The following is a 27,500-nucleotide window of genomic DNA, read 5'->3' as shown; positions in this document are numbered from 1 at the left end:
ATCTGTTTTCTTTTAAGTTGTTTTTCGGTTAACAAAACAAATCGTCTGCAGTTTTAAATAATAGATATATACTACTTTTAAATGTAATTTACACAATTTACTATGGCCATTTCGAAAACTAAATGGAGTCCGAATCCCGCCTTTCTATGGTATGCAAATTCAAATTGAAATTGAACTTTTTTTAAATTGTTCAATTTTCCATTGAAATTCAAAATTAAGTGTAACACCTTTTTTTAACTGACATTTTAATCAAAAATGCAAAATTAGAATGTCAGCTTTTGCATCTGAACGTCTAAAACGTACCTTAGATTAACTTCTATTTTACTAGGTATTTTGGTTTCTCTGGCAATAGTGTCGCTCATAAAGAAAATTAAGTCACTTTAATATTCAAACAAAAATGTCAAAAAATCATCTGGTATACGTATTCATCTGTCCAAGCACAAGTAGCTCAGAACGTCCAGAATACTGAAAGTGCTGCGAGGCAGAGAAAATCTGCTGTCAACACATTCTACGTATTTCTCGTGTTTTTAGTTTGTAATTTGCCAGGGTATTGCGTTGCAGTTGCCCATCTGATATCTCTGCCAAGTACCGCTTTAACTGGTCTGTATTTTTACTCCATGACCCTGGTATTTCTTAATTCCTCTCTGAATCCTGTTATTTACTGCTTGAAGATGAGACACATTCGACACGCTATGATAGACGTACTGCGAAATATATTTCCAAGACAAACCCAAGCAGACGTGTAGTTACTTGACAGTTCTGTTGTAAAAATAACTTTAAAAATGTTATTACAACGAACAGTTTGTCTCAACCAACAAACTAATTTTCACCAGTTTAGCGTTTTTGATACAGCATAGCTCATGTACATCCGGCAGACTTTAGTCAGTTCATAAGTGATGTAAAAATATAAAATATCCAGTCTTTTTAACGTCAAAATAACTCCTAGGTTATCTTTATCTTACTTCGCTTCTTCCAGTGCATTCGTAAGCAAATAACATATATCTGTTGAAAAAAGAAAATGTGTTTTGGAAATATTTTGTTTTCATATTTAAGGTAGTGGAGTAGGCATCTCCACGTTAGTGCGTCTTCAACATGAAATGATTTTTTCTCGTTGAGGAATTGTGAAAACTCTTACTATCGTCGTTAAAAAGACGAAGCAGTCGTAGAAAACTAAACCCAAATTTATCTCGAAAGTTCATCCCCATGACCAGAAGTAGTTATGGGTGAAAACAAGAGAAGATGTGAAAAACACGACAATATGTCTTTGACATCATTGTATTTTCGTTTCAATAATCACTAATAATCTAGAGACTTCCATTCATTAATTCTTTCACCATTACCGCCGGTTATCAGTTTTATATTTCAAAACATTTTAGAGACGTATTTTAGAGACTCCTTTATTCAAGCAGACAGTCATTCATTTATTCCGGAAATGAACCGTGGGATGTTGGCACCGAAACATATCAATCGGGTCAAAGGAAAAGCTCACAGCTCATACAGAAAAACGTGAACTTAACTGGTCTTAACTGAACAGTGTCGAGCACAACTTCTTTCACAGAATTGTTCTGTTAAACCACTAAACGACGAATATTCCATGGAGGGCAAACAACTAAATAACAAGCTAATACTAGTATAAGACAGGACTGATCATGGGATCTTAACTGAAGGCAGCGCATCGAGGTAAATGACTTTCCACCATTACATTACAACACAGTGACGAACAGAAAAATGTTCGGAGGTGCTGATGCACAGTTACATACCTAATTAAAATTCAGTCCAGCTTCGAGAAAGATACTTTGTTAATTCAAACACGTAGTTGGAATAAAAAAGAATACATTTCATCCATCACGCTTTTGTGAGATTTTTTTGGTTCAAAGTTGAAAGCCGCGAAATCCTATTTTTTCCTCAAATAAAATTCACCATTTAGCACTGTAAACATGACTGAATATGCCCCAGCCAAAACTGGGGAATATCCGAGTGATATTTCCCAATTTTTCAAACTCCGCGTATTGCGAAAAATATTTGAAGGATAATAAACACAATAACCTCCATTTGGCGCGAAAATATGCTCGAATATTTGTCTATCTGTTCCTCAAAGCTCACGGTTTAACTCGAGCTACGCTCTCGGAAAACTGTTCGTTTCACGGAACAGATTATGTCCGCAGACAATTATCCGAGCATATTTTCGCGGCAAACGGAAGCTATTGTTTATTTATAATCCATGAAATATTTTAGCTCGCTCGCGATTGGTGACTGAATATCCCCCAACTAAAACTAATCATATGCCCCAACTAAAACTGGGGAATTTCCGAGTGATAGTCCCCAATTTTTTAGAACTGCGCGTGTAGCGAAAGATTAGAAGGATAACAAACACAATAGCCTCCATCTTGCGCGAAAATATGCCCGGATATTTTTCCGCGGACATATATTATATGCAGTGGCGGATCTAGGGGAGGGGCCCGGGGACCCCCCTCCCCCCCCCCCCCTTATTTTGGGTAAAACAAAATCGCAGAAGGAAGAAAAGTCGGTAGGGCAAGCATAAAAATCCGCTTAATTGGAATAACGGTGGCGAAGTTAATTTGTGGAGAACGTCAGTATCTGAGCGTCATTAGAATGCGTCGTCAGAAAATACCTCTGTTTTCTGTCCACATAAAAATATGGACATTTTGGAAAAACGAATTCGAGTTCGAATCCCACCTCTTCGTAATTATACAAGTTCAAATTGAAATTCAATATATTTCTTTCCATCTTTCATGTTTATGGAAAATGAGAAATGCAACCATGTACAAAAATATTTTCCTACCTTAGGGAAAGAAAGTTTGGTGAGTGCGATTTTAGAAATAAGAAAAGGAAAGCTAGAATCGTGACATAAGTTGTTACGCAAATTCAAAAATAAAACACCTTTTACTGACTGACATTTTTATGGAAAATGCAAAATTCGACTGTCAAGTTCTGTATTTTAACGCATAAAAAATATACCTTGTGTTAAGTATTATTTATCATTTTACTTGATATCTTCGCATTCCTGTCAATAGTAATGCCCAAAACGAAAACTACTGAAGTCATTAAATAATTTAAACAAAAATGTCAAAACATTCGCTTAATTTGAACTGGAATGTATTTTTACATGAAAACAGATGCCAGTTTCGTACCTATATTCATCAGTTCTACCTGAAAGTAGTATTTAAAACCAGCTCGTCATCTTATAAAATCACACAGTCTGCGCTAGGGGAAAACAAACTTAGTGAATCCGATTTCAGAAAGGAGAAAAAAAAAGATACAGTCGTGATATATGTTGTTTCGCGAATGCAAACTCAACACATTTTTAAACTGACGTTTATCTTTACTTCTCAAACTCATTAATTATTCATGAGCTGATGACCCAATCAGCTCGCATCAATTGGGTCAGGTGCATGTATGTTGATACCCAATGAACATACCGATCAAGACACGGTAGATTAGTTCAAAAACTGATCAAGACACTGATCAAGAAACTTGAATTTTAATCAGTCTTAATTATAATTCTAAATACAGCATTTTTCCCGCTTAAATCATTGCTTACAACAACAATACAGCAACATATTATTCCTTCTTAGACATCGTTACATTAATTGTACAGTTTTTGAATTTTCCTTTCTGGAAAACAACATCCGTTAAAGATTGATCCTGTTTTTCTGTGGTAAAACATGTAGTTGTACTAACAACACTTGGACCTAGGATCTTTGAAACTTTAGACACATTTTCTTCTGTAGGCTTTTCGTACTGCAACAATGCATTAGAACGATGCCCCGACCTTTCGCGAATCAATTTTTCTTCAACCCCAGAATTGAACAGGGAGGAAACACAAGTAACGCGCAAACTGTGAGCGGTTTTGCGTTTAAAGCCTGCCGCGTCGCACATGTCAGGCAAAATCTTGTTCAAGCTGTTGATGCCTACGGGCGCTTTATCGAATGCGAACCTAGTTTTTGATGGCTTAAAGTAAAATGCAGTAACTTCCTTTGCATGAGTCTCAACTAACCCTACATACAATCTGAATATCTCAACAAGGCACGGCTCGTGCTTTTCCTCAATAGAATGACAAACGTGCTTGACCACTCGCGGCACATACTTTAGATCACAAAGACCTCCATGATAAGTTTTAGAGGCATTTTCTTCAAACTTAATAAAATTTGGACCAATTTCAAAGTTGTTTACAACAATATTTCTGTGATCTCCCCCCCGCAACCCAAAAACTTTTCCGTTGTAGAAATAGATCGTGTTCAATAACGACTTAGCTGATGTAGTTCCCAGCAATTTCTTTTGCCAGAATACTGCTTCTTCTTGCTCGCTCACAAACTCCTTTTCCTCTTTCTTACACTTAATGTGAAGCCCTTCTCGAACGCCATTCTTCATCTCGGCATCTAAGCAACGTCGGAAAAGGACAAACCTTCAAAAAATAACACACAAAATTAAAGTCCTGAAACAGTGCATTTTAAATTACTAACCAATTCGCTCTAAAAGTTGTCAAGTACCTTTTGTCACTAGCGTCCAGAGGATTCAAAGCTTCTGATCCATTTTTCTCCTCCAAATAACGCTTGAGGGCACAAATGATACCATAAACAGACTTCGGAGGGTATCTTTCACCGGACTTTTTAGCTACCTCCATCACAAATTTTGACAACCAATAGTTCAGCGACAGAGCGTCCATTCCAGCAATACCTACACTCACAGCGGTAACATTGTGTAAATCGTAGTCCTTGAAGAGACCGCCACAATCTAATACCGGAACTTTAACCTCTCTCAACCTCTGCCATTCGGCAAAAATGTTCACAGCCCACTTGTTTTTATACTTAGTTGAAACTGGAACAGCATCATTCACCAAAACATTTTCTTGAGAAGAGGTTTTTGGACCTCGAAAACGTTCTGATCTCCACTCGATCTCCATCACGCGGCATAATGTTAATTTATTAAAAATTCAACCTTTAAAACTTGCCCACATGGCCGCATATAAAAGATTCATTTCATTTACCATATGAATAAAAAACAGACAATAGCCTATTGAGCACGCCTACTAATTACCTATTCTTCGAAAAAAATTCTCATGCTACTTTGAGAAGCCAGCTCAAAAACTCGTGCTTCGTTTTTCATCACGGGTTCCAAACACCTCGAAACAATAAAAGCACTCCGCCTTCGGCGTCGTGCTTTCATCTGTTTCTCGGTGTTTGGAACCCCTGATGAAAAACTCGCACTCGTTTTTGATCTATTACATCAGAACAGATGCCAGTTTAGAACCCCTAATTCACCACTTCTAGAGGGCAAGTAGTAATAAAAGACTTAGACCAGCTTTACGTGTTAAGATCAAAACGTGATCTCGTGCAAAACTCAGCCTACGGCACAACTTCACTGTACCATCACTCAGTGCTCTTCTTTTTCAAAGTTCAAGCTGTATAATGAATGAAACTGACCCACTCTACTCATCGTACATCGTCAACTGTGTGTTCAACGCCTTTTCAGCCTACACCGCCATCATGTTGAACATTTTAACAATCCACACCATGAGAAAAACTTCGTCGTTACCAAAGCCTTTAAAAGAATTGCTGCTGAGTCTCGCTGTTTCTGATCTTGGTGTTGGTTTACTTGTTCAACCTTTGTTCATCGCTCTGATGGTAAATCCTACTAATTCCACCAGAACCGCGTTTAACATCATCGCAGTTTTGTTTGTTAATGCCTCGTTCTTTGGTGTTGTGGCCATAAGTGTGGACAGATTCCTGGCCGTTCATCTTCATCTCAGATATCAGGAACTTGTGACTCACAAGCGTGTTGCAGCTGCGGTAATATTAATTTGGGTTTTATGTGTTTCTTTTCCATTTATTTTGATGGTGAGTTCTAACAAACTCGCTATCATGGTTGTCGTTACTCTTTCAGGGTTTTGCTTCATAATTACAGCAGTTGTTTATTGCAGCATTTATTTCACTGTAAAACATCATAGGCACCAAATTCAAGAACAACAAGCACAAGTAGCTCAGAACGTCCAGAATACTGAAAGTGCTGCGAGGCAGAGAAAATCTGCTGTCAACACATTCTACGTATTTCTCGTGTTTTTAGTTTGTAATTTGCCAGGGTATTGCGTTGCAGTTGCCCATCTGATATCTCTGCCAAGTACCGCTTTAACTGGTCTGTATTTTTACTCCATGACCCTGGTATTTCTTAATTCCTCTCTGAATCCTGTTATTTACTGCTTGAAGATGAGACACATTCGACACGCTATGATAGACGTACTGCGAAATATATTTCCGAGAAAAACCCCAGCAAACTTGTAGTTACGAGTCAGTTCTGTTATAAAGATAACTTTAGAAATGTCAGTACAACTAACAGTTTATCGCGACCAAGAAACTAATTTTTAGTAATTATTTTAGCTTAATTCGTGTACATCCGGTAAACTTTAGTCTGTTAATATAAATGATGGAAAATATAAAATATTAACGTTTTTATGTCAGAATAACTACTTGGCTCATCCGTTATTTTACTTCGTTTTTCGAAGTGTATTCGTGACAAAATAAATTATATCTGTTGTAAAAAGAAAACTTGTTTTAGAAATATTGTGGTTCGAGGTTTAGGGCAGAGGGGTAGGCATCTCCGGCAGTTTCGGAGAAATTTTCGTGCGCAGAAACAGACAGCACTGGGAGACCTTTCAAAATCACATTGTGTTTATTAAAACCCCAGTTCTCTTGTAAATTAGAAAAGAATACGGCAATAACGCCATTATTCCGCATATTTTAGTCAAAACTTTGGTTTCCTCCAAGCAGCTTTACCCAAAGCAGTTTATTTTCAAATGCACTCTTCCGCGACTAATTGACATGACGCGTAGAAACAAACAAGCACAAAACATCCTTACGTTTAATGAGGCATGTACTGCTGTCACAAAAATAAATTGTTTTATTATTTATAAATAATTCAATTCATCAAGTATTTTTTCGCACAAATTGAAATAACTATAGCCTGCTGCAAAGGCTAAAATAATTGCGGAACATTTGACCGTTTCAGCTCATTTAGAATGCGCGTAGTTCAGCACGCATCTCATCCCCCACCTACCGCCCCCTAGACAATCCACGGGTATTTGACTTTTGTCTGTGCCTGGAGAGTAGGGAATTTGACACACAAGGCCTTCCTGGGGTGGAGAATTTGGACTTTGACTGAGGGGGATGGGGATTTTGAAACTTGTCTGGGGGGATGTGGAATTTGAACCGGAAGTGACAAGTATACACTGTTTTACGAGGGATAAAACACAAATAGCGGTGATAAACATATTAAACTTACGCATTTTAATAACTTGACGTTTCGTATGCTACGCAACATACATTTTCAAAAGTGGAATAAAGAACGTTACAATTTTTGAAAACTATATATGAAATGTAAATAAGGGGTCTGGAAAGAAACTTTGCTCATCCAAGAACTTAAGCCGGCTCTTAATGTAAACGTCAGCAGTGAGAAGCTGATACTTTATTAATAAGCTTAGGCTTTTATTGTTTTACTGTTAAGAAACAGATGTTTCTTAATCTCGTTTCCAGACCCCTTATTTGCATTTCATATATAGTTTTCAAAAATTGTAACGTTCTTTATTCCACTTTTGAAAATGTATGTTGCGTAGCATACGAAACGTCAAGCTATTAAAATGCGTAAGTTTAATATGTTTAACACCGCTATTTGTGTTTTATTCCTCGTTAAACTACGATGGCCCAAGAACAAAAGCCTTTATGATACACTGTTTTTCCAGGTATAGAGATGTTTCTTCTCCATACCTGGAACAACCACGTGTATTCCGCTGAAAAGACTTGACACTTCCGGTTCAAATTCCCCACCCCACCAACTAACTGTCCCCTTCGTGCCATGTGGCACATAGGACCGCACTCACCCCACCCAGCCCCACCAAGGCAAGTTTCAAATTCCCCAACCCAGCCAGGTAAGGATCAAATTCAGGATGGCAGGCACTTTACAGGCTGAAACTTCGGTAAGTGGAAAAAGCCAATGTTTACTTGCTATAGGTGGAGACAAAAAAGTAAGCTCTTTGGAGTGACCTTCTCCTTAAAAGTTCGCTTTCGTTAGCGAATGGCTGAGATGCCGAGAGCTGTGTGATTTTTAGGTTTTAAAGCCTGAATAGTCAAATCAGTTGCTGGTCAATGGGTAGAAAATCACGGTCGCTGATCTTGCCTTTTTCAAGAAATAGTTGTCCTCCGCAGAGCAGGTAGAGTATGAACTGCTATTGAAGAGTGACTGAACAAACGCTGTAAAATGTACAACCACCTCTCTCAAGAAATATTAAATATAATTCATTCTAAGGTATTGTATTCAGTTGTTAAACGCGTCTACTGGCCTACTATCATAACCTTTCACACCCTGGAATGACGCTTGCAAGGGAAAAACCCAACAGCGGCGCCCAAAACTGTAAATACGCGACTTGGCTAAATTTTACCACATTAGTTGATCACACAAGAAATCCTTCAATTGAAAATTGTTCAAAAGTAAATCTACAATCAAAATTGCGATTTAATTTCTCGTGGGGTCAACAGGAGTGCCTGAAATATCCTCGCTAAGTAGCTTGCACGCCTACACTTGAGCAGGGCATTTGAGCGCAAGTTGGCCCAGGGGCGCGGGAATTTGAACGAGCCAATCTTCAAAAGTTCAAATGCCCGGGGGTTGCCCGGGGCCTTGCCAGGGGGGATGTTGAAGGGTTGAATTCATCGACGCATAGACGAGCAACTAAACCGGCGATCTTCCAGTAAAACAGTTCAAAGCTATTTTTTCTTTTTGTTAATAGGTCAATCAAACGTTTTTATTGCAGTTGCGCCTCTTACAAATATGCTGGCATGGAAAATACGAAAAAGAACGTCCGAAGTTAATTCTAATGTGTAACGCCCCAATTGCTACAGGGAATTTATTTATTTATTTATTTATTTATTTATTTGTATATTTATTTATTTATTTGTTCCTCATTCATTCTTTTATTTAGTTAGTTATTACTTCATATGTGCACTCGTACTAATGAAGAACGCATACGAACTCAAACTTACTGGAATGAACTAATCGACCATTTCTTAGTCCAACCTTCTGTCGTCATCCGTAAAACTCTATTAAAGCAGTTAATATTCAAATGCATGGCCAGGCTGATCATGAGGCTGTAAAAGAAACCTGACACGGAAATACTTAATTTAACTAACAAGGAACTTTACTCGTTACGTGCTGTTCTCGAAACATATACTTTGTCTTGTAGAAAACGTTACTTTGGTTACGATACAGATTAGTAGTTAAGCAGTAGATTAAAAGAATCAAACGTATCAGCAAGCTAATTTTGTGCATGCTTAATTGAAATTACGGTGGCGAAGTTTATTTGTTATTTGTTAGCGCTATTTACGAAACATTTCACCATCTGAGCGTCATTAAAATGCTTGCTCAGAAAAACCATCTACATTTTCTCTTGTAAGAAGGTGTCAAAGGTGGGGTACCAATCACGCATCACGCTGAATTTTTCTATAAAATCACGTATCACGAAGGATTTTTTCCCCAATCACGCGTCACGTAAAAAGAAGTAAGTACATCACCAATTTCACTTTCTCGACCCTAAAAGCGTCATTAAAAGAGGAACTCCGCCGATTCAACCGCAAAAATGTATCGACGAATATGTGACCTCTCACGCGAAAACGTTCCTTAAGGTATCCGTTCTAACGGCTGAACGCACGGCAAGTGAACGGATAATTTAAATAACGATATTCAATTTACTTATTCCAAGACATCTTAAGACTACTTGGCTCTACATGAGTTGATAACCACTGAATATAATAAGTAACGACTCTAGAAACGATTTAATGAAATGCAAACTGTGAAGGTAACATGACGAGATTCATGAGATTTTGAAATACCTAGTCTCCTCCGCAGCCGCTTTTTTGGATGTCACGCAACGCTTCTGTTGCGTGACATCCCAAAAAACGGCTGCGGAGGAGACTATGAAATACCCAACAGGACGTGGGTTCTAATTTCCCGTGACGTCATGGTGCTTGTGCTAATCAGATTACATATCTGTCATTACCGCACAATTTGTGGGTGTTTGTGGTGTATGACCCGTTTAGCATTTGACAGGATAATTTAATACGGTAAACCAGATCACTAACCATATATAGCCTGGTTAAAAAACGTTAAAATAGTTAATATTACAACCAGAGGCTTCGCTGTATATGCATCGCGCGAAATTCGATCAAAGAACCGGTGGCGCGAACTAGAGCATGGCGGAAAATCCACGTTCTGTTCGCCTCTATCGATCAAATTCGCGGACCGTCGCTAGATTCGAGCCAAATTTGATTCGCCTTGTCGAGCGAATGGTGTCATAAACCACGAGAGTTCATCGAAAGTGATTCGTTTCCATTTTTCAAAGCTGACATCGCAGAAGTTAATTTTTTTTTAACTGTCTGATACAAATGGCGGGTTCGTGTATCCATCATGGTCATCGTGGTTTCAATATTCCAGAAAGAAAGGCACAGTTGTTGTTTCTACTCTGTTCGGAATGGTTTCAAGAGTGGTACAAAGAAAGATCCTGGATGACAATGAAATGCAGAATTTCAAGCGATCGAAGCTAGAGATGTTTTTCGGCGAAAATACGACTGGGTTAGCAGGCTAAGTGATACACGGCTTTTTGTGAGACGTGCTTGAGCAAAATTGCAAAAAAGAGAAAAAAGAATGATATTTGGAAAAATAGGTCACACTTGTAAAAATGGGTCACACCAGTTCATGTTTGTGAGCAAGACGATTGCAAATATAATAGGTTTTTAAGCTTTTCAATGCGGACCAAAGTGTATCTCCCAAATGAAAGGGGTATCCCATGCAAATCCTCGAAGTTAAATTATAAAAAATGTCAAACCTCTGCTCTGACTTCTTTAAAACTGTAACAAACAACAATTGTAGTTACAATGATGTAATACATCAAGCATGAAAGACCGTGTTTAACCACATTTCCAAATATGGAGAAGGATGTTTAAAATATAACACACAGCTGAGAATTTTTGACAAAATTTGATGTGTTGAAAATGTGATGGAATGTGGTCTTCAGTGTTTGACACACTATATACACAAGTACACCTATCTTCTCAATTGAAACTAAAACTAAGGATAAAAATACGGCTTAAAATTACAATATCTATGCCAAATAAGATCAGATATCCAAACACCATTACATTTATGATTTACATTGTTTAAACCTGATGAGTTATTGATGAGTTTGAGAAAATTATTTGAAAATGCTTCTGCAAGTGAATTTTTAAGAGACATTTATCGGGCATTGTTTGGTGTCAAGAGTAAAAATAATGAACAATGTATTAAATTGCATTACTCTGCACTGAATGTACATTCTGGCAAAAACCGAAACTATTCCTGGAATATTAGTTAACCTCATTGTAACAGTTACAATAAGTTACCGTAGAAACAGTATGGCCAGCTTAAAAAAACTTTTACTTTAGCTGTAGCTGCTAATAAATCAAAAACGAGCTCAGTGAGCCCCATTATTTATCATCTAATTTTCATTTGCATGATAAGATGCAACGTTTTAGTTTTAAAACATTGTGCCAGGGAGTTAAGAGCCACCTTAAAATTTCGCACAATGTGTGACCTGTAGATTCTTGGCTATTTATCTTTGTTACTGATATCAGGAGGTATTACAAGGCAGAGGGCGATGGGAGGCGAAACATTTTATGGAGCTGGCCTTGTAGAGCTTCACAAATGTAAAAAGGCGCCATGCTGACTTGAAGTATTTTGTAGAGACAATGGTATGTACATTTATCTCAGTTCTTGCAAGTTTGTAATTCCATTTGTCGTCATAGTGTAGAAGCTTTCATCATTTGTGGGCATGGGCTATTTTCCTTTTATTTGATTTTCTCTAGTCTTCCATCAAAGGGCATTGAGCCACGTGGAAATAAGTATAATTTTGAGGTTGTGTTATTCTTTATCGAGACAGAAAAACGATAAAAGGGTGGAGACAGAACAAACCTTTTGAATGATCAGCCTTTATTTATCCCCGTCTAAAATTATTTTTAATCAGGTGCTTACAAGCAAGTCCTGGCTTAAGAATTCCCACATTTAACCAATTACTTCCGCATTTATGTTGTCAGCTAATCATTTCATTGTAACTGAGTTAAGACCATCATTTCAATCATGGAGACAGACGTCATTTCAGTTGTCTGAAAAAGGAAAAAATTGACTTAATTTTAACAGGGTATATAAACAACTCATAGTTTCCATTTGGCGGGAAAATATGCTCGCATTGTCCGAGAAGCGGACAGCTTCCCGAGAGCGTCGCTCGAGGAAAACTGTGAGCTTTGAGGAATAGATATGGTAAAATATCCGAGCATATTTTCGCGATAAATGGAGGCTGTTCTATTATTATCAGGCTAGTATCGCAATACGCGCAGTTTTAAAATTGGGAAATATCACTCGGATATTCCCTAGTTTTAGCCGGGGCATATTCAGTCACGTGAGGCGCTTAGATCAATCGCGTGCGAGCGAAAGTATTTGATGGATTATATATACACTGGAACCCCGATTTCTCAAACCCTCATTTTTCCGAACCTCCCGATAACTCGAAACAAAAGTCATTTCCCTCTACTCAGTCAAACACTGTAATTTTACCTCCGATTTCTCGAACTATCCGATTTTTCGAACCAATTTTTGTTTCCCTTGGGAAACCACTGTATTTACCCCTGTACGGGCATAAATGGCGTGAATAATGAATGAATGAATGCTTTATTTAACGTATACGCTTAGCTTGAGAGCTAGTTTACAGGTATTCCACCTAATAACTAATGAAAACCTAACAACTAAACAACGCTAATATCACAATTCATCAGGTAAAATCACAAATTAAATACTGATTAAAACTATTCAAAACTATTATTACAATATTACCGCCGCAGTCATTTTAAATCATGACATTTAAAATTACCAACAGCTCCTGTGGATTGAATGTAATGTTAAAGTCTTCTTGGGTCCAAACTTATGCCATCAAATACACAAGTGAAAAGGATAAAAAGATTCTACAAAGCATAACACAACACGCTAGTAATTTGGGAAGAAAATACAGGATTATAATGATACAGGGGCATCCAACGACCGTTTTCTCTCAAACTCTTTTAAACGCTGTTTTAGGCTATCTGGAGCACTTTTAAAGCTCTGTAGGTTAATTTTAGGTTGCGCTAAAAAAATTTTATCTGTTCGGTTATTCTAGGGAAACCTGAGTATTCTCGAATTTATTAGGGCTTTGTTGTCCATTTCCCGAAAACCTTAGGTCTTATCGCCTTCCGGAAATGATAGCTGACCTATTTTCGGTACCCAAAACGACATTTTTAACAATCCGAAAACAACAGACATCAAATTTCTCATATCACGAAAGTTCGAGGTGACAATCCTCTTAAGAAAATCAGAGGGGATTAAAGGCCTTCCAAACAGATAATTTACCGAAACGATCCGTTGGTTGCCCCTGATGATAGATGCTGAATTTCATGTCAAGACATCAAAATTGCCAGTTGATATTTCTTTGCTTTCACTAGCACTTTTGAATTTTTTTTGTTTATTTCAAGTTAGTAAAATACGATATATCAGTTCATGGGTCAAATCCATACCTTATACCGGACAGCAGCATTTTTCCTGGTAACCCGGACACGACTGCAAATGGCATTCTCCGTTCGGGCAATATTCATTTAATGGCACGCACTTGCCATTGATCGAAGCACAATCCGCTGTGAACAAGAAAACATTGCTCTCGTATGAGTCATGAAAGAAAAGAGCCATAACACAAACAAAACCTGAAAAAAAAAATTGATTTCAGCTCAGATAACCTAAGTAGCTTTTTTGATCGTGATAAGGGTCGTGTTTTCCATACATTGACGGTGATATATCGTCTTCATGTAATGTTCCTGGTGTGTCTTTTAGGTGTATATCTTTTGACATTCCGCATAACTTCCATTTCTCAAGTTGCAGTTGCGAAGCAAAAATATATGTCCGCAAAGTTGACTTTAAATTTCTTAATTTCCTCAGGAAGGCCAGTTAAACTATTTCGAAAGAATCAGGAGAAAGAGAAAAAACTTATCATTTTTAATTTTTGGGTCCATAAAATACTCAGAAATATATTATCCGAGGAACAACTACAGTGACTTACTTCCGACCATTTGTCGTAAGAATGGAGCAGGCATGGCGTTCCTGTGTCGGTTCCCTGGGTGGCGTCCACCCTGCACGGCAACGGTGCCCAAAATAATCAACAACAGACACAAATGAAACTTGGCAGCCATACTCTTCCTGCAACAAACAAACAGCCGTATTCTTTGTAAAAAGAGTTGCTACTCGCTCGAAGTCCTCAAAGTAGCACTCAGAAAGAAGAAAGAAATATACTAGGACAGGAGTATATTTTTAAAAGCTCATTTCTGTCGTTCAAAGGCTTTATTTAACATGAAATGAAGCAACTAAATGCGAACTGCTACAACAAATTGCTTAAATTAAACTACGGTTACAAGTTTTTACAACTACGTAGAAAGGCGACTGGAATTTTCTTCTCATCTGCCATAGCGTTTTATGTTTGTTTGCCTATGTTTTCTGTCTTTCTTTCAGTTATACAGACTCGCCTCATAAAATAAGTTCGTATATCGTCGCCCTGCATTGCTCTAGAGTTTTTATCACCAACCAACAAGGGTGAAAAAGCTTTAACACTAAAACATTTTCTACGGAGGTTTTAAATATTGAGTTTACCAGTAAATGGTTTGATTCCCATCCAGCCATCTAAAATATTCTAAGCCTAACGACCTTATTTTTCCATGAAACGAAAGAAGGAAGGACTTTCAACAGGAAACTATTTCTTCCAGTTGCCTGGGCTAGGTTTATGGAATCACAGGCAAATATCATGATAACACCCAGCTGCTAACAATGTTAAATCTACAAACACCAAACCTTATTGCGTTAGAATCTTCTCTTTAGATATCCTCCTTTGAAGTCAGCCTTCCGCGAAACCTTCAGGTTAGCTCTCTGCGTACAACTGATCGTTATCTGCGACTTTGTCTCCTTTCAAGAAGTCCTAAACATGAAACAAATTAGTTTGAGCTGGACAGCTGTCAATTGGAAAACAGTTTTATTGAAGCTCATGTCACAACTGCTGGGACTTGCGTGCACCTGTTAAGCTTGCAAAGAGCGCATGCCCAACTGCATTCGCCTAGGGTAGGCTTCAAACATTTACTTAATGAAACATTTTGGCCGAACGAGAAAAACTAGAAATATCATGATAAGAGGAGTTTTGAGAAACGTAAGACCAACCAGGAAGAGTGCCCCGACTATCAAACGTTTTTGCGTTCCCAAAGTCAAGTTCAAGGCTAATGTTGAGCGAAAAAATTACGGACAAAGACCCAGATTTTAAACAAAAGAAGACAAACGGCTACTTTGTAGGGTTGGCTTGGCAAGTTTGTGATGCGTTACTAAGGGTATAACTTTTCAGTGCTGAAATTCTATTGATTAAACATGAGACTTAAAATGGTATCGAAATTGCGCTTAACTGTCGTCATTGTTTGGTGATAATAACCAGTTTCAAACGTACAAAAGATTGATTGATGGATCGAGAGAGCAAAGGATCGATCGAATGATTGATTGATTGCTTGATTGCTTGCTTGCTTGATTGATTGATTGATTGATTGATTGACTGATTGATTGAAATTGAAAACTGGCATGATCTGATTGGCCTTTGGAAAACAGCATCACTTGACACTGGCGGAACTAGGGGGAGGTTGCAGGGGGTGCACACCCCCCCCCCACCCCTCCCAGAGATGAAGCCTTCTTCTTCGTGTACGCTTTTAAAATTTGTTTACCTCACCAGTCAGTTACGCCATTTCTTAGTGGTGCACCTCTCCTATGAAAAATCCCGGATCCGCCCCTGTGACAGTAAGTTCTGTTTCACCACAGAATAACAACGTATCATGCACCAAGGTATTTAATTATCTTTATTTGCGGATTCTGACGTTAGAAAGACATTGAGCGATAATCCTGTGTGTTCGTTTAACGCTTAATCAGTGAATAGCTCCAACGCGAAACAAGATATACCTAACTGATGACCTAAAATGACCACTTTCCATATTAGAATGGTGTGTTTCTTGGAAGCAATGTACAATGGAATGAAATTGACCTTTCCTGATTTTTGCATCTTGTAACTTTTTGCTGTGAGGTGTTTCGTTCCCAATTTTTATAGCCGGTTTTTTCATGAACCACCACAAGACAATTTCAATCTTCATAGCAAGTCAATTGCGTTCATTCTATATTTTAATTTAGGTTTTCGGCTCACCTATATGCAATCTTGTATTCTTCAAAAACCCACAAATGGTTGTCAATAACAGCTTAAATTAAAATTTTCCGCGCATAGAAGACACTGTAACAATAGGTTATCTGTCACATTAGCAAGAGCAATGTTTGTACATTATATTAGTTTTTCAGAGAGCGGAGGCACGTTTTCATAAAATGAAAAGTAATTGCGTACAGACGCTAATTTTCCAAACTTTTAATGTAAAACAGGGATGTAAAACTAGGATGGTAAAGCAAAAACCCAGGGCATACTAATCTGCATTTTCTAATCTGTCGATACAGAGGAAAACTTTGAGCGTAAGAGAACGCTGACAATCCTAACATGGAAACATCTACAAGTCTCCTTTCTTGTCTTTCGTGACCCATCGTGGATCAGATAGCGGCAAAGTTGTGTCATAACCTGCATTTCCTTGTCATATACAGTACCAAATAGACACCAGCACGGTTTAAAATTAACTCGGTTTGATTCGCTAACCTCTGACGCATTTCCTCGACTGAACAAGACTGACAGGCACATCGCGTTCACACACCAATAATAGAGAATAAATATAACAGGCCCGAGTCCAACTGCACTACCTGGTGGTTCTTGTGACCCGAATAAACAGTTCCTGTTTTCAAAACCAAGGAGAAACATTTCAGAAAGATCCACATTGTGAACTCCCTTAAATCTGTTAGGCGTCACGCCTTCCTAAAATCAATCGGTAAACAAACCTTTTGAAGAATCCTCAAAATGAATTTAGGATAGGCCTCGATCATTATCAATTTGCGGTTTGTTTTACGCGACAGCAAAAAAAAGGCGAGAGGAAACTGAGGATACTTTTCGTTTCAACATGTCTTTCTTTCTCACGTCAGAATTTGCAAATTAAAGGTAACTTTAAAAATACCTTGGTGGAAGACACGCTGTTATTTGAGCGCCAATATATCAAGTAACATTTGGCTTTAAGTAGTTAAAAATGTTCGGTGTGTAGCCAGGCATGTTAAAAATTGGTAAAAAAGGAAAGGAATTAAATGGTTGTCACTGGCTAAAACCATGGTTATCGGACGTTTCGGCCACTACTGTTGCCTTCTTCAGCAAAAGATGGAAAATGCAAATGTTAAACGGCGTCCTGCTAGAATATGTAATAGATGTGTGATAAAACTAAATGAGCAAATGTCTCTAGAGTATTCTTAATGAGTGTAAAAATTCTTAATGCCATTGTACACGTTCGGTAGCGCTATGTGTTCGTTTATAGCGTTCCTGTCTCGCACGGAATGCCAAGCTTCAAGAATTAGTCTTTGTTTCCATACTGATAATCTGTCGACAATTTCAACGTTCTCCAAATCTATTTGGTGACCGTTGAGCATATGGTGTTTGGCCAATAAAGAGTTTTCGTCCAATGTTGCTATAGCCTGTGCGTGTTCTTTCATACGTGTTTTTAACGCGCGTGATGACTAACCAACATAAACACAGTCACAATCTTTACATTTGATCTTGTAAACAATGCCTCTGGAAGCCTCTTTCTCGATCTTGTCTTTAGGTTTTTTGAGTATGTTCGAGATGGTACGAATAGGTTTATGGGCGACCTTGACATTGAAACCTCGAAGAACGTTTGCGACTCTTTCGGAAAAACCTTTGGCGTAGGGGAGGATGACAAAACCACGATGGTCGGTATCATTCGTTTCTTGTTGTCTACTCAGTTGGCGGCCATTGTGAATGAAATTTGCAGGGTAGTTATTAGTGGCAAGGGCTTTCGTTACTCGTTTAGTTTCCCGTGAAACTTCCTCCTCCGTGGAAGGAATGTTCCTTGCGCGATCCATGAGAGTGCGCACGACCGAGTGTTTATGCTGAGGATGGTGGTGTGATTTGAAATCAAGGTAACGGTCGGTGTTAGTAGCTTTCCTGTAAACAGACACAGCGATCGAGCCATCTTCTTGTCTGGTTGTTTTTGTGTAGAGAAAGGCAATGGAACCTTCTGATTCTATCTCGATTGTAAATTTGATATGAGGGTTGATGGAATTGAGATGTGAGTGGAATTCATCTACGTGCTCTCTTTTAACACATACGTGGCTGTCATCTACGTATCTAAACCACCATTTACGAGGGTTAGGGGTCGATGAGAGAGCCTTTTCTTCGACATGTTCCATGACGAGATTGGCCAAGATGGCGCTGACTGGGGATCCCATCGGACAACCGAAAATTTGTTGGTAATGGTTATCACACATCTATTTCATATTCTAGCAGGACGCCGTTTAACATTTGCATTTTCCATCTTTTGCTGAAGAAGGCAACAGTAGTGGCCGAAACGTCCGATAACCATATTTTTAGTCAGTGAAAACCATTTAATTCCTTTCCTTTTTTACCAATTTTTTTTGGCTTTAAGTACCTTCGTATCGTTTCAAAGCGAAGGAAAACCTCCAATGCTGTGGGGATGCCATCTTTGGTATTTTAATATCACTGAATATTCAATACTGATCAAAGAAGCAAAGGAGCTTTTGCCCTCGCTATGTATTTAAATGTATTTAAATACTATTTTTAAAAACTGTTTTAAACATATTTTATGAAGTAGATTAAAAACAGGGCGAAAAGTGTATTTTTAACGTAGTTTTCGACTGCTTTTAATGGTGTTTAAACCTGTTTAAAACACTATTGAAACAAAGTTTGAAATGTATTTTGAAAAGCTTTTAAAAATACAGTTAAAATTCCAAAACTCGAAATCCTTTGCTAAGTTTAAAAATATAATTAAAATAGTCTGTAACTACTTTAAAAATCTCTCGAGGAACACAGCAGTCGGAATAAAAACAGGGCACAAATCGTTTTAAAAACAGCTTTTAATCTGCAAGACTATTTTTAAACTAGTTTAAATGACAATTTTAAAAGTATTTTGTACAAAATAGGTTTAAAATAGGTGCAAAATTATATTTTTAACATATTTTTCGACTGATTTTAAAGGTGTTAAAACCTGTTTAAAACACTATTGAAATCCACTGTCTCAAAACATATTTCAATAGTACTTTAAACAGTTTAAAAATTAAAGTGGATCATACATGAAAAAAAATATATCAAATACAATATAAATATATGAAAATAGCTTTAAAATAGTCTAGAAATGGCATACAGTAATATAGTATAAAACAGCATAAAAATAGCACAAAATAGTATAAAAACAGTATGAAAATACTGTAAAAATAGTATAAAAATAGTATTAAAATAGTTCAAAAATAGTGTCAAAACAGCATAACAATAGTGCCAAAAAAGTCTTAAACTTACATGTAACTTTGCTCTAGCTGTGAACAACACATGACATGCTACAAGTAAGTGTAGGGCAAACTCAAGCTTGATGGGGCTGCTTGGCTCTACTTCTTTCTTTACTTGTATAATCAATGTATGTAGCTCTACACTTACTGTATCTGTATATGAAAAGCTGTAATAACACTTGAGCCTGCGATAAATACTTTTTTTGTCTACTGTACATGTATAAAAGGCTAAAAGTTACTACAGTTTTAAAAACCAAAACATTTTTGAGTGTACGGCCATCAACAGTGGTACATAGTTTCTTAGTTAAGAAGAATTGCAAACAATGTAAAGGAGTCAAAGGAACATGCATGTATCAATACCAATTGAGAACTTGAGGCTAAGGGTCCATTACTTAGTATAAAACATCTTCTATATCACTCATTTTAAGACTAAATACAGGTTATTTACTTGTACTGGTATGCTATGTCTGCAGGGCTGTCATTAAGGGTTGTAAGCCGTAACACCTGTTATGGCTGAGTATGCTTGATTTTCCCTTGATGCTACAGGTGAAATTCCCTGTTGTTTAGAGAAATCACCCACAAAGTAACAAATTTGCTATGGGTGTGGAGAATAAGGCTACAGGTGACTAAAAAATTAATGACAACCCTGGTCTGTACATGGGAACTATATACATTGTAAACATACATGCAGTACATGCATCAATCACTTCTAATCAAGGGAACCCTTAGGCCAATTTAGAGGGTACAACTCATTATGTGTGACTTTTGTAAATTTAGTAGGTGATGATCATGTTGTGCAAAGGTTTTGTTCATCTTTCATCACTGAGCAATGTCTGAGGCTGCAACTAAATCCTGCATCATTTATGTGGTCCATGTTACAGTTGCAAGCAAGTTGTGGGTTTGATTTTGAGTCATGGACTTGTTTTATATACATGTACAAGTGCATGTAGCAATTAAAGCTGTACCATCTTATTGGGCCTACAGATATTCAGACTATGAGTAGTCCCGGCCTCTTTCGCTTAGTCTATTGTGTGTGATGCAAATGAAAACAGCGAGAAAAATATGTTGATTTTCTTTTGTGTCACACATGATACATAGACTAAGGGCCTCTTCGTATGAGCGAGGTAACTGGCCAAGTGCTGTGTTGCAAAAGCGAAGCTATTTTGCCTAAAAAGTTTCGTCCTGGTTACCCGGGCTGGAGCGTTCATATGGGAAAATTTTCATCCTGGTCACTGAGATCTTGGACGCAAAGACTGAGATCTCAGTAACCGGGCCAGGCTGGTTGACCGGGCTCATATGAAGAGGCCCTAAGCCAAAGAGGGAATACTCGTAGTCTTAGCAAGCAGGGCAGGGAAAAACCACATCCCATTGCCTGGGGCAAGTAAATTTTGCTCTTGGGCAAGTGAAAATGGAAGTTTGGAGGTCTGGTCAGGTGGGCAAGTAAAATTAGCCTCAGTACATATAATCTTGTGAATGATAATTTCCAATCAAAGCCTATTTCAAAACGTAAGACTGCAAGATGAGCAAAACAGTGAGTTGAAAGCATGGATTAATTTAAAATCCAAGCATACTTTGTATCTGACACAACAATTGTCACTGTTGGTAGTTTCTTTCACCTAGTTTCATAGTGCCAGTAAACTCATTTTGTTATAGTCTATCACTGAATATAGACAGCAACTAGTAAATGATGTAGTTGATAAGGCATGAACCCTACATGCCCATTGGGCATTAGTAATATTTTAGTGGAGCCAACTGAAAACTAAAATATACTGGCCCACTGGGCAGCTAGATTTCATTTTTTTTTTCTGGCCCTGGCAAGATGAAGCTTAAAAAACCAAAACCACTTGCAGTAAGTTATAGGGAACCCAAGCTGTCACAAGTCAAGGTCATGTGCAATTTGAGGTAAAGTTTTACAAAGACCACAGTATTCAATCATGAAAGAATTAATTAATGCATACCATGTTCCCCTTGAAATAAACTTTGTAGCCGCAGTGTATGTAATATATGATCGATAATATTATTATTTACAAGTTAACAAAAATTATCCCATCAAGTTGTAAGGTTCATTCATTTCCAACAAGAAACAACTGTACTTTCACTGATGTGGCATGACTGTAGTAGCTGCATATAGCTTCCTTTCTAACCCTAAATTTAGTCATTTCCTCCTTTAAAAATTTACCAATGATTGCAGAATTGCAGCAATAACTTTGTAACCAGAAGGCAGTTGAAAGACCCCTATCAAACTCACAGAGACTTTGGCCCTAACAGGGCAGCACCACTCTCCATCTCCTGTTTCTCAAAGCTGAAAATAAAAACAAAATTATTTACTGCATTGTTTAGTTATTGCAGGGTTTAATATTTTAGCCTCCATGTATGTTTTGTTATCATGTTAAGTCTATAAAGTTGCCTTTCCACTTGAAGAAAAACAAACTGTTTGATTCAACTTCCACAGCTCGCACTTTAATTTCCCTACGAAGAGATCGATCAGTTTATGCCATGTCAAGATAGTAAAATGATCACAGTGGATGAGTAATTTACGGCTGCACAAAAATGGCATACACAGTTGCAAACATATAACTGCCATATAACCGATCATACATGTATATACAACAGTACCTAATTATGTAGACTGGACGAAGAACAATTCAAAATTCAGATCTATGTTTCACAGGCAATCATCTAATTCGATAAAACAGCTGATGTGGTTACAGATATGTTACATGTATTTACATGTGCATGCATCTTTTCGAATGAAAGACACACCACGACAGAAGATGGTCGGCTTACCTCCATTTCCTTGAGACATTACCAAGTTGAAGTCTATCAGAAAGATAAATCATGGTCGCTGCACCCACGAGTCATATGATTCGGTTCGGTCCCTTAACTTTTCGTCCAGTAAAAGGTAAAAAAACAAACAAATGAACTGTTGCACTGGTTTTAAACGACTGGAACGAAACCTCCGTTTTACACAGCAATTTTGAAATGGAAACAAGTCACGTGGTCATTCACATGATGTTTCATGCAATCACAGCTGACAAAAATGCTCGCATCAGAGTATTGCACCGGCGGGTCAGCGGAAAATCGACCGGAAAATCCGTTTGCGCCAAAAGTTACGACCGCCAAAACGAAGCAAGAGGATCGCATCGATCGCCACATTGGATATAGTTCTTAGCCCAGGATTTTTAACGGTACGGTATCTGTTTATTTTATCTGCTTAAACTTCATTTTTTTGTTTACAACCCTCGTAACTTTTTCAAGCGTATTCTCAGGTATTTTACATTGAGACATACGCGGGTAATGCTTGGCGATTTCTTGGTTGGATGCGCCAAATGTTTATTCATAAAAGAAGCTTTCTCTTAGATGCATGGCTTTGCTCCAGACGTAACTAATCACGTACCAAATGGAACGTTCGATTAAACGAACTTTACCGAAATCAATCGAACTTAATCGAACGATTGGGTCCGAACACTCGAAGAACAAAATTGGGACATTCGAATGAATGGAATCGCACTTTGTTGTCGTGAAAGAATGTGTTGTACACACGTTCATGTATTGAGTAATTGCATGCTATAACACATGAAATCCAAGCCTGCCATGGACAGTCGAATCCTTGCATTTTGGTTGCGACTTTAGGTGTCACTCAACCTGTATTCGTCCTATTGTTTCTATCGTTAATTTTACTTTAATTATTTTCATTCTTCTCTATTATGGGTGTAGATTTCTTGGCAAAAATGATATTCACACAAAGGGGCTCTGGAAAATGGTTGATGGGCCTAGTGATAGGGACTTCTCCCCATGCACATGTTAGTTTTGACCTTCAGTGGGGGATAGACAAGCATTCAGTGTGGTTCAAATTCAACAAATTTTTGATTAGATGAATGCACTATATTTATGTGGCAGGTTGATATATTTCCAAAAAATATGGCTAAGCACAACCAAGGTTCAGGAAGAAGAAATTACCTGGCAAGAAGAAGAAAAAATAATGAAAGACAAGAGGACAAAGTAATAAGAGAAGGATGAAAACACAGAAAACTACATGTAGCTGAAGTATTTCATTCTTTGCAAGAAACTGAAGCAGATGAAACAATTAAGTTGGGAAAGATTTGCGGAACCGGTGTGATTTACCACCAAGGCATTTTTATGTGGTCCAGTGAGGGTTCTTTATTCGCTTTTGCTTGTAACATTTTCAAGAAACAGAGTAAATTTAACCAGTTACAGAATAGCCCACTAGGACATGAATGAATGGGTAAGTGGATAATGCAGTTGATTCATGTACATAATTAATAATGAAATGTTCCAAGTCTTGGTTCGGTAGTTGTTGTTCGCGAGATCTTGAAGCTTGTGCTCTAGTTTGCAAGATGGCATCCAAGCAAATGCGCAAAGGCCTCTAGGTGTTCTGAAATGTTATTGTTGACAACTGAAAAATAAAACTTTTTATCATTCAGTGCATTTTGTCTTCCTTTTCATTGGCTGAGAGCCCACCAAGTGACATGTAAATAACTGCCTACAAATAATGATCTGCTCATGCATAGTGCCGTGTAAATGTGTTTGCTGCAAATAATATTGAATTTTCCTCTCATGCGTAATTGAAACCAAGCTCTCAGGTGAAATAATTTAAATGGCAGATCGCTTCGCTGAGCTGTCAGAGAGTGATTTAAATGTGAAACCAAACTGGGTGGTCACAGATCAATTATTTGCCTCAGCCTTCAGCTTCGGGAAATAATTGATCTGCTTGCCACTGACAAATCATGATATTTTGCTCAACCTCATCCAATAATAATTATTATTCACAGTTATTGTGGAACCGGCGCTTTTTGCCAGCTTGCTGTGATGTTAGTAGTGAATGCCTCTTGTTAACAGATCAGAACACAGACTCTCATAATATTAGCCTGGTCACAGCATCTGTCATTGAAACCAACCACTAAATTCAACATAAGTCTGCTCATAACAGACTGGAACAACAACTTTTATCATTAACAACTGTTTAGACAAAAAAAAATGGATTTCCTACATTGTTAACAATAATGACTAAACTGTTGTACACAAATATTAGTTCAAACCACTTTTGACTTCAAAATTAAATGACTGTCAAATCTGGAAAACTGTAACTGCTCATATGGGAAACAGGAAAAAAAGAATTGTTTGAGAGAACAAAAAAAAAGGAATTTGGTTGTGAGATCTTGATTTTGGTGTACTTTGTGAGTGACAGCACTTTTGCAAGATCTTGAAGCATGTATACCATGATGAGGGACCAAAATAAATAACTGGCTGATTACTACAAGCAATTTTCTTTTTCATATTCAGTGGTTGTCATTTCTTGTGATTTGTTTTGAGATCTTTCACGTGCACACTGTGAGTGGGACACTTTCTGCCAAAATTACATGTATGTAAATTATGTAATCTTGAAGCACGTACATGATGACTGACCACAATCAATAATTTGCTAATTACTGCAAGCTAGTTACATGTACCTTGAAATTTTCTTTTTAATATTGAGTAGATGTGATTTTTTTGTGATTTGATTGTGAGATCTTAATTCTGGTCTACTTTGTGAGTGATGGCATGTTTTGCCATTAGGAGTAGCCCCAATCAGTAATAAGTAATGTCAACCAATTACTTGGATCAATTTTCCTTGAGTTATTAGTTGCTGTTGTTCAGAGATTTGATTGCTCCTGGTAAATTTTTAAAGTGATGACACTTTTGATAGAACTTATATATTGTGCATGTACATGCGGCTTAGCACATGCTCTCAACCTGAACCTCACTTGTGAACAAACATGGCATCTGTGACCATGTCCTTTTAGAGAAGACTGGGATTTACTTTAACGTCTGTCAAAAAACTCCTCTGGGAAGTCCTGGAGTTGTTCAGTCTTTGCCTGCCATTTTGGTTATAAACAGTGCTTGATACTTCGAAAAAAAAGAAAGACAGGAATACATGTACATGCAGGGCGGCAAGAGAGTGCTATTTTGCGAAAAGGTTTGTTTGTCCACAGATTCATGTTTTTGGCTTGGCTAAATTTTTGATTGATTTTGATATTGAGAGAGTCTTAAAAGCTTACACACTAAAGCAGTTTTCAAAAAGAGGATGCAAATTATGTTGATTGAATTATAAATTTCCATTGGGCTAGATTTATAAATAGTGCAAAAATAGTGTATTTAAAATCTGTTTTTAAGATAGACATTATTGTCATTATTTAAAACTACTATTTAAATAGTATACTCGCCTGATTAAAACTTAAAATATGTTTAAAACAGACTGTTTTGGTTGTATTTTAAAGCTTATAATATGAATTGCTATCTCAAATAGGTTTTAAACTTCCTATTTAAAACATATTTTATGTTCTTGGCATGTCAACTACATTTTAAATATCCTATTTAAAGACTATTTTAACACTGAAAATTTGTAAAATACTTTTTAAACCTACGGCCATTGCCAACATAACTTTCAAAACAGGGTTTAACTAGAATTTTTAAACTGTTTGAACGAAATTTTTGTGGCCATAGTATTAAAATAGATTTTAAATCCCCTATTTAAACCCTGTTTTGAGCTCAAACTACGTTAAAAACAGAGTGAAAATCATTCCAATATCATGAAGTAGGTTTTAACTATACTTGAAATACATTACAAACAAGAAGCAAAATTTTGAATTTTGTACAAAATAGCACAAAAATACCCTATAGTGACTTCAAAATACTGTTTAAATCGTCAAAATCCGTTCAAAACAGTTTAAAATCAGTTTAAAAATACAGCTGTTTTGGTAAGGGAGAGGAAAACATGGCCACGGCGTATTTGGATATCTGACCTAATTTGCAATTTTATTTCTCCGTTTTCTACTTAGATTTAATTTCGATTGAGAAGCTATATCAAACACTTAAGGCAGCGTTAAACCAAATTTCTAACACCTCGAAGTTTGTCAAAAATACTTCATTGCGCGTCGTTTTTTCAACTCTCTTTTCGGTGTTTGGAAATGTGGTCAAACACAGTCTTGCGTCTTTCGGTATATTATTAAATCCCCGGATTCAAAGGAGCTAACCTGTTTTCAAGCAAACCGGGACAGGAGGGCTGTCACTAAAAACATATCACGTGAAAGCTAATGAGCAAAAACAGTTAATTTATATTATGATAAAAGTTAGGACTTTGAGCAGTAGACAAAAATAATCAAAAGGTTTTTAAAACGTAAACGTGTTTCTTAAAAGATCGTTCTTTTCTGCGCTTAATTGAAATAAAGGTGCCAAGTCTTTTGCGGAGCAAGTCACTATCTGAACCATCATTAGAATGCTTGTTCAGGAAAAGCCATCTGTTTTCTTTTAAGTTGTTTTTCGGTTAACAAAACAAATCGTCTTCAGTTTTTAAATGATATAGATATTAATTTTAAATGCACTTTACACAACTTACTATGGCCATTTCGAAAAATAAATGGAGTCCAAATCCCACCTTTCTATGTTGTCCAAATTCAAATTGAAATTCAACTTGTTTTTCAATTTTTCTATATTCAATTGAAATTCAAATTCAAGTTTAACACCTTTTTAAACTGACATTTTGATGAAAAATGCAAAATTAGAACGTCAAATTTGGCATATGAACCACTAAAACGTACCTTAGATTGAGTTTTACTTCACTAGGTATTTTCGTTTCTCTGGCAAAAGTGAAGCGCAAAACGGAAAATGAGTCATTTATTAAAACAAAAGTGTCAAAAAAATCATCTAGTGTACTTATTGATCTAGACGGGAAGTAGTAATAAAGCACTTAAACAAGCCGTCTACACCTTTTCAGATCAAACCGCTTCGTGCTCAGTTCAACTTCACTGTAATACAACTCGGTGCTCTTTTTCAAAGTCCAAGCTGTGTAATGAATGAAGCTGGCCCACTCTACTCATCGTTCATCGTTAATTGTGTGTTGAACGCCTTCTCAGCCTACACCG

General features: G+C 37.2%; 5 protein-coding genes and 2 long non-coding RNA genes across 7 annotated transcripts in view; 3 read left to right on the top strand and 4 right to left on the bottom strand.

Annotated features, from left to right (window-relative positions):
• Window positions 1–3,483: 3,483 nt before the first annotated feature.
• Window positions 3,484–5,244, bottom strand: LOC149112668 (zinc finger MYM-type protein 2-like). Its single transcript, XM_089289142.1, has 2 exons — window positions 4,512–5,244; window positions 3,484–4,426 (listed from the first exon to the last, which is right to left on the bottom strand). The coding sequence occupies exons 1-2, from the start codon at window positions 4,922–4,924 to the stop codon at window positions 3,583–3,585; spliced, it is 1,257 nt and encodes a 418-aa protein (XP_089145268.1). The 5' UTR covers window positions 4,925–5,244; the 3' UTR covers window positions 3,484–3,582.
• Window positions 5,245–5,365: 121 nt separating this feature from the next.
• LOC149112667 (uncharacterized) lies at window positions 5,366–6,475 on the top strand. Its single transcript, XM_089289153.1, has one exon. The coding sequence runs from the start codon at window positions 5,430–5,432 to the stop codon at window positions 6,297–6,299; it is 870 nt and encodes a 289-aa protein (XP_089145279.1). The 5' UTR covers window positions 5,366–5,429; the 3' UTR covers window positions 6,300–6,475.
• Window positions 6,476–12,007: 5,532 nt separating this feature from the next.
• On the bottom strand, window positions 12,008–15,061 carry LOC149112666 (small cysteine-rich protein 8-like). The gene is made up of 4 exons (XM_089289177.1): window positions 14,953–15,061; window positions 14,171–14,307; window positions 13,635–13,751; window positions 12,008–12,197 (listed from the first exon to the last, which is right to left on the bottom strand). Exons 2-3 carry the CDS (start codon window positions 14,298–14,300, stop codon window positions 13,636–13,638), a joined length of 246 nt encoding a protein of 81 aa, XP_089145303.1. The 5' UTR covers window positions 14,301–14,307; window positions 14,953–15,061; the 3' UTR covers window positions 12,008–12,197; window position 13,635.
• Window positions 15,062–16,564: 1,503 nt separating this feature from the next.
• Window positions 16,565–18,668, bottom strand: LOC149112665 (uncharacterized). Its single transcript, XM_089289163.1, has one exon. It carries the CDS (start codon window positions 18,544–18,546, stop codon window positions 17,776–17,778), a length of 771 nt encoding a protein of 256 aa, XP_089145289.1. The 5' UTR covers window positions 18,547–18,668; the 3' UTR covers window positions 16,565–17,775.
• A 466-nt stretch (window positions 18,669–19,134) lies between these two features.
• On the bottom strand, window positions 19,135–22,576 carry LOC149112664 (uncharacterized). Its single transcript, XR_016207080.1, has 2 exons — window positions 22,366–22,576; window positions 19,135–21,880 (listed from the first exon to the last, which is right to left on the bottom strand). It is a non-coding gene; the product is annotated as an uncharacterized LOC149112664 (long non-coding RNA).
• Window positions 22,577–22,625: 49 nt separating this feature from the next.
• Window positions 22,626–24,027, top strand: LOC149112663 (uncharacterized). The gene is made up of 2 exons (XR_016207078.1): window positions 22,626–22,766; window positions 23,479–24,027. It is a non-coding gene; the product is annotated as an uncharacterized LOC149112663 (long non-coding RNA).
• Window positions 24,028–27,153: 3,126 nt separating this feature from the next.
• LOC149112662 (adenosine receptor A3-like) overlaps window positions 27,154–27,500 on the top strand; it is a 1,381-nt gene continuing 1,034 nt past the window's right edge. Inside the window, exon 1 of the mRNA XM_089289158.1 lies at window positions 27,154–27,500. This exon is cut by the window's right edge and continues 1,034 nt beyond it. Coding sequence (XP_089145284.1) covers window positions 27,428–27,500 — 73 coding nt within the window. The 5' untranslated portion in view covers window positions 27,154–27,427.

This window comes from Orbicella faveolata, unplaced genomic scaffold, assembly GCF_042242905.1.
Source record: "Orbicella faveolata isolate gen_17 unplaced genomic scaffold, um_ofav_v1 contig_2, whole genome shotgun sequence".
NCBI classification, from domain to species: domain Eukaryota; kingdom Metazoa; phylum Cnidaria; class Anthozoa; order Scleractinia; family Merulinidae; genus Orbicella; species Orbicella faveolata.
Note: the sequence above shows the minus strand (reverse complement) of the source record. Positions and strands in the feature narration are given on the sequence as shown.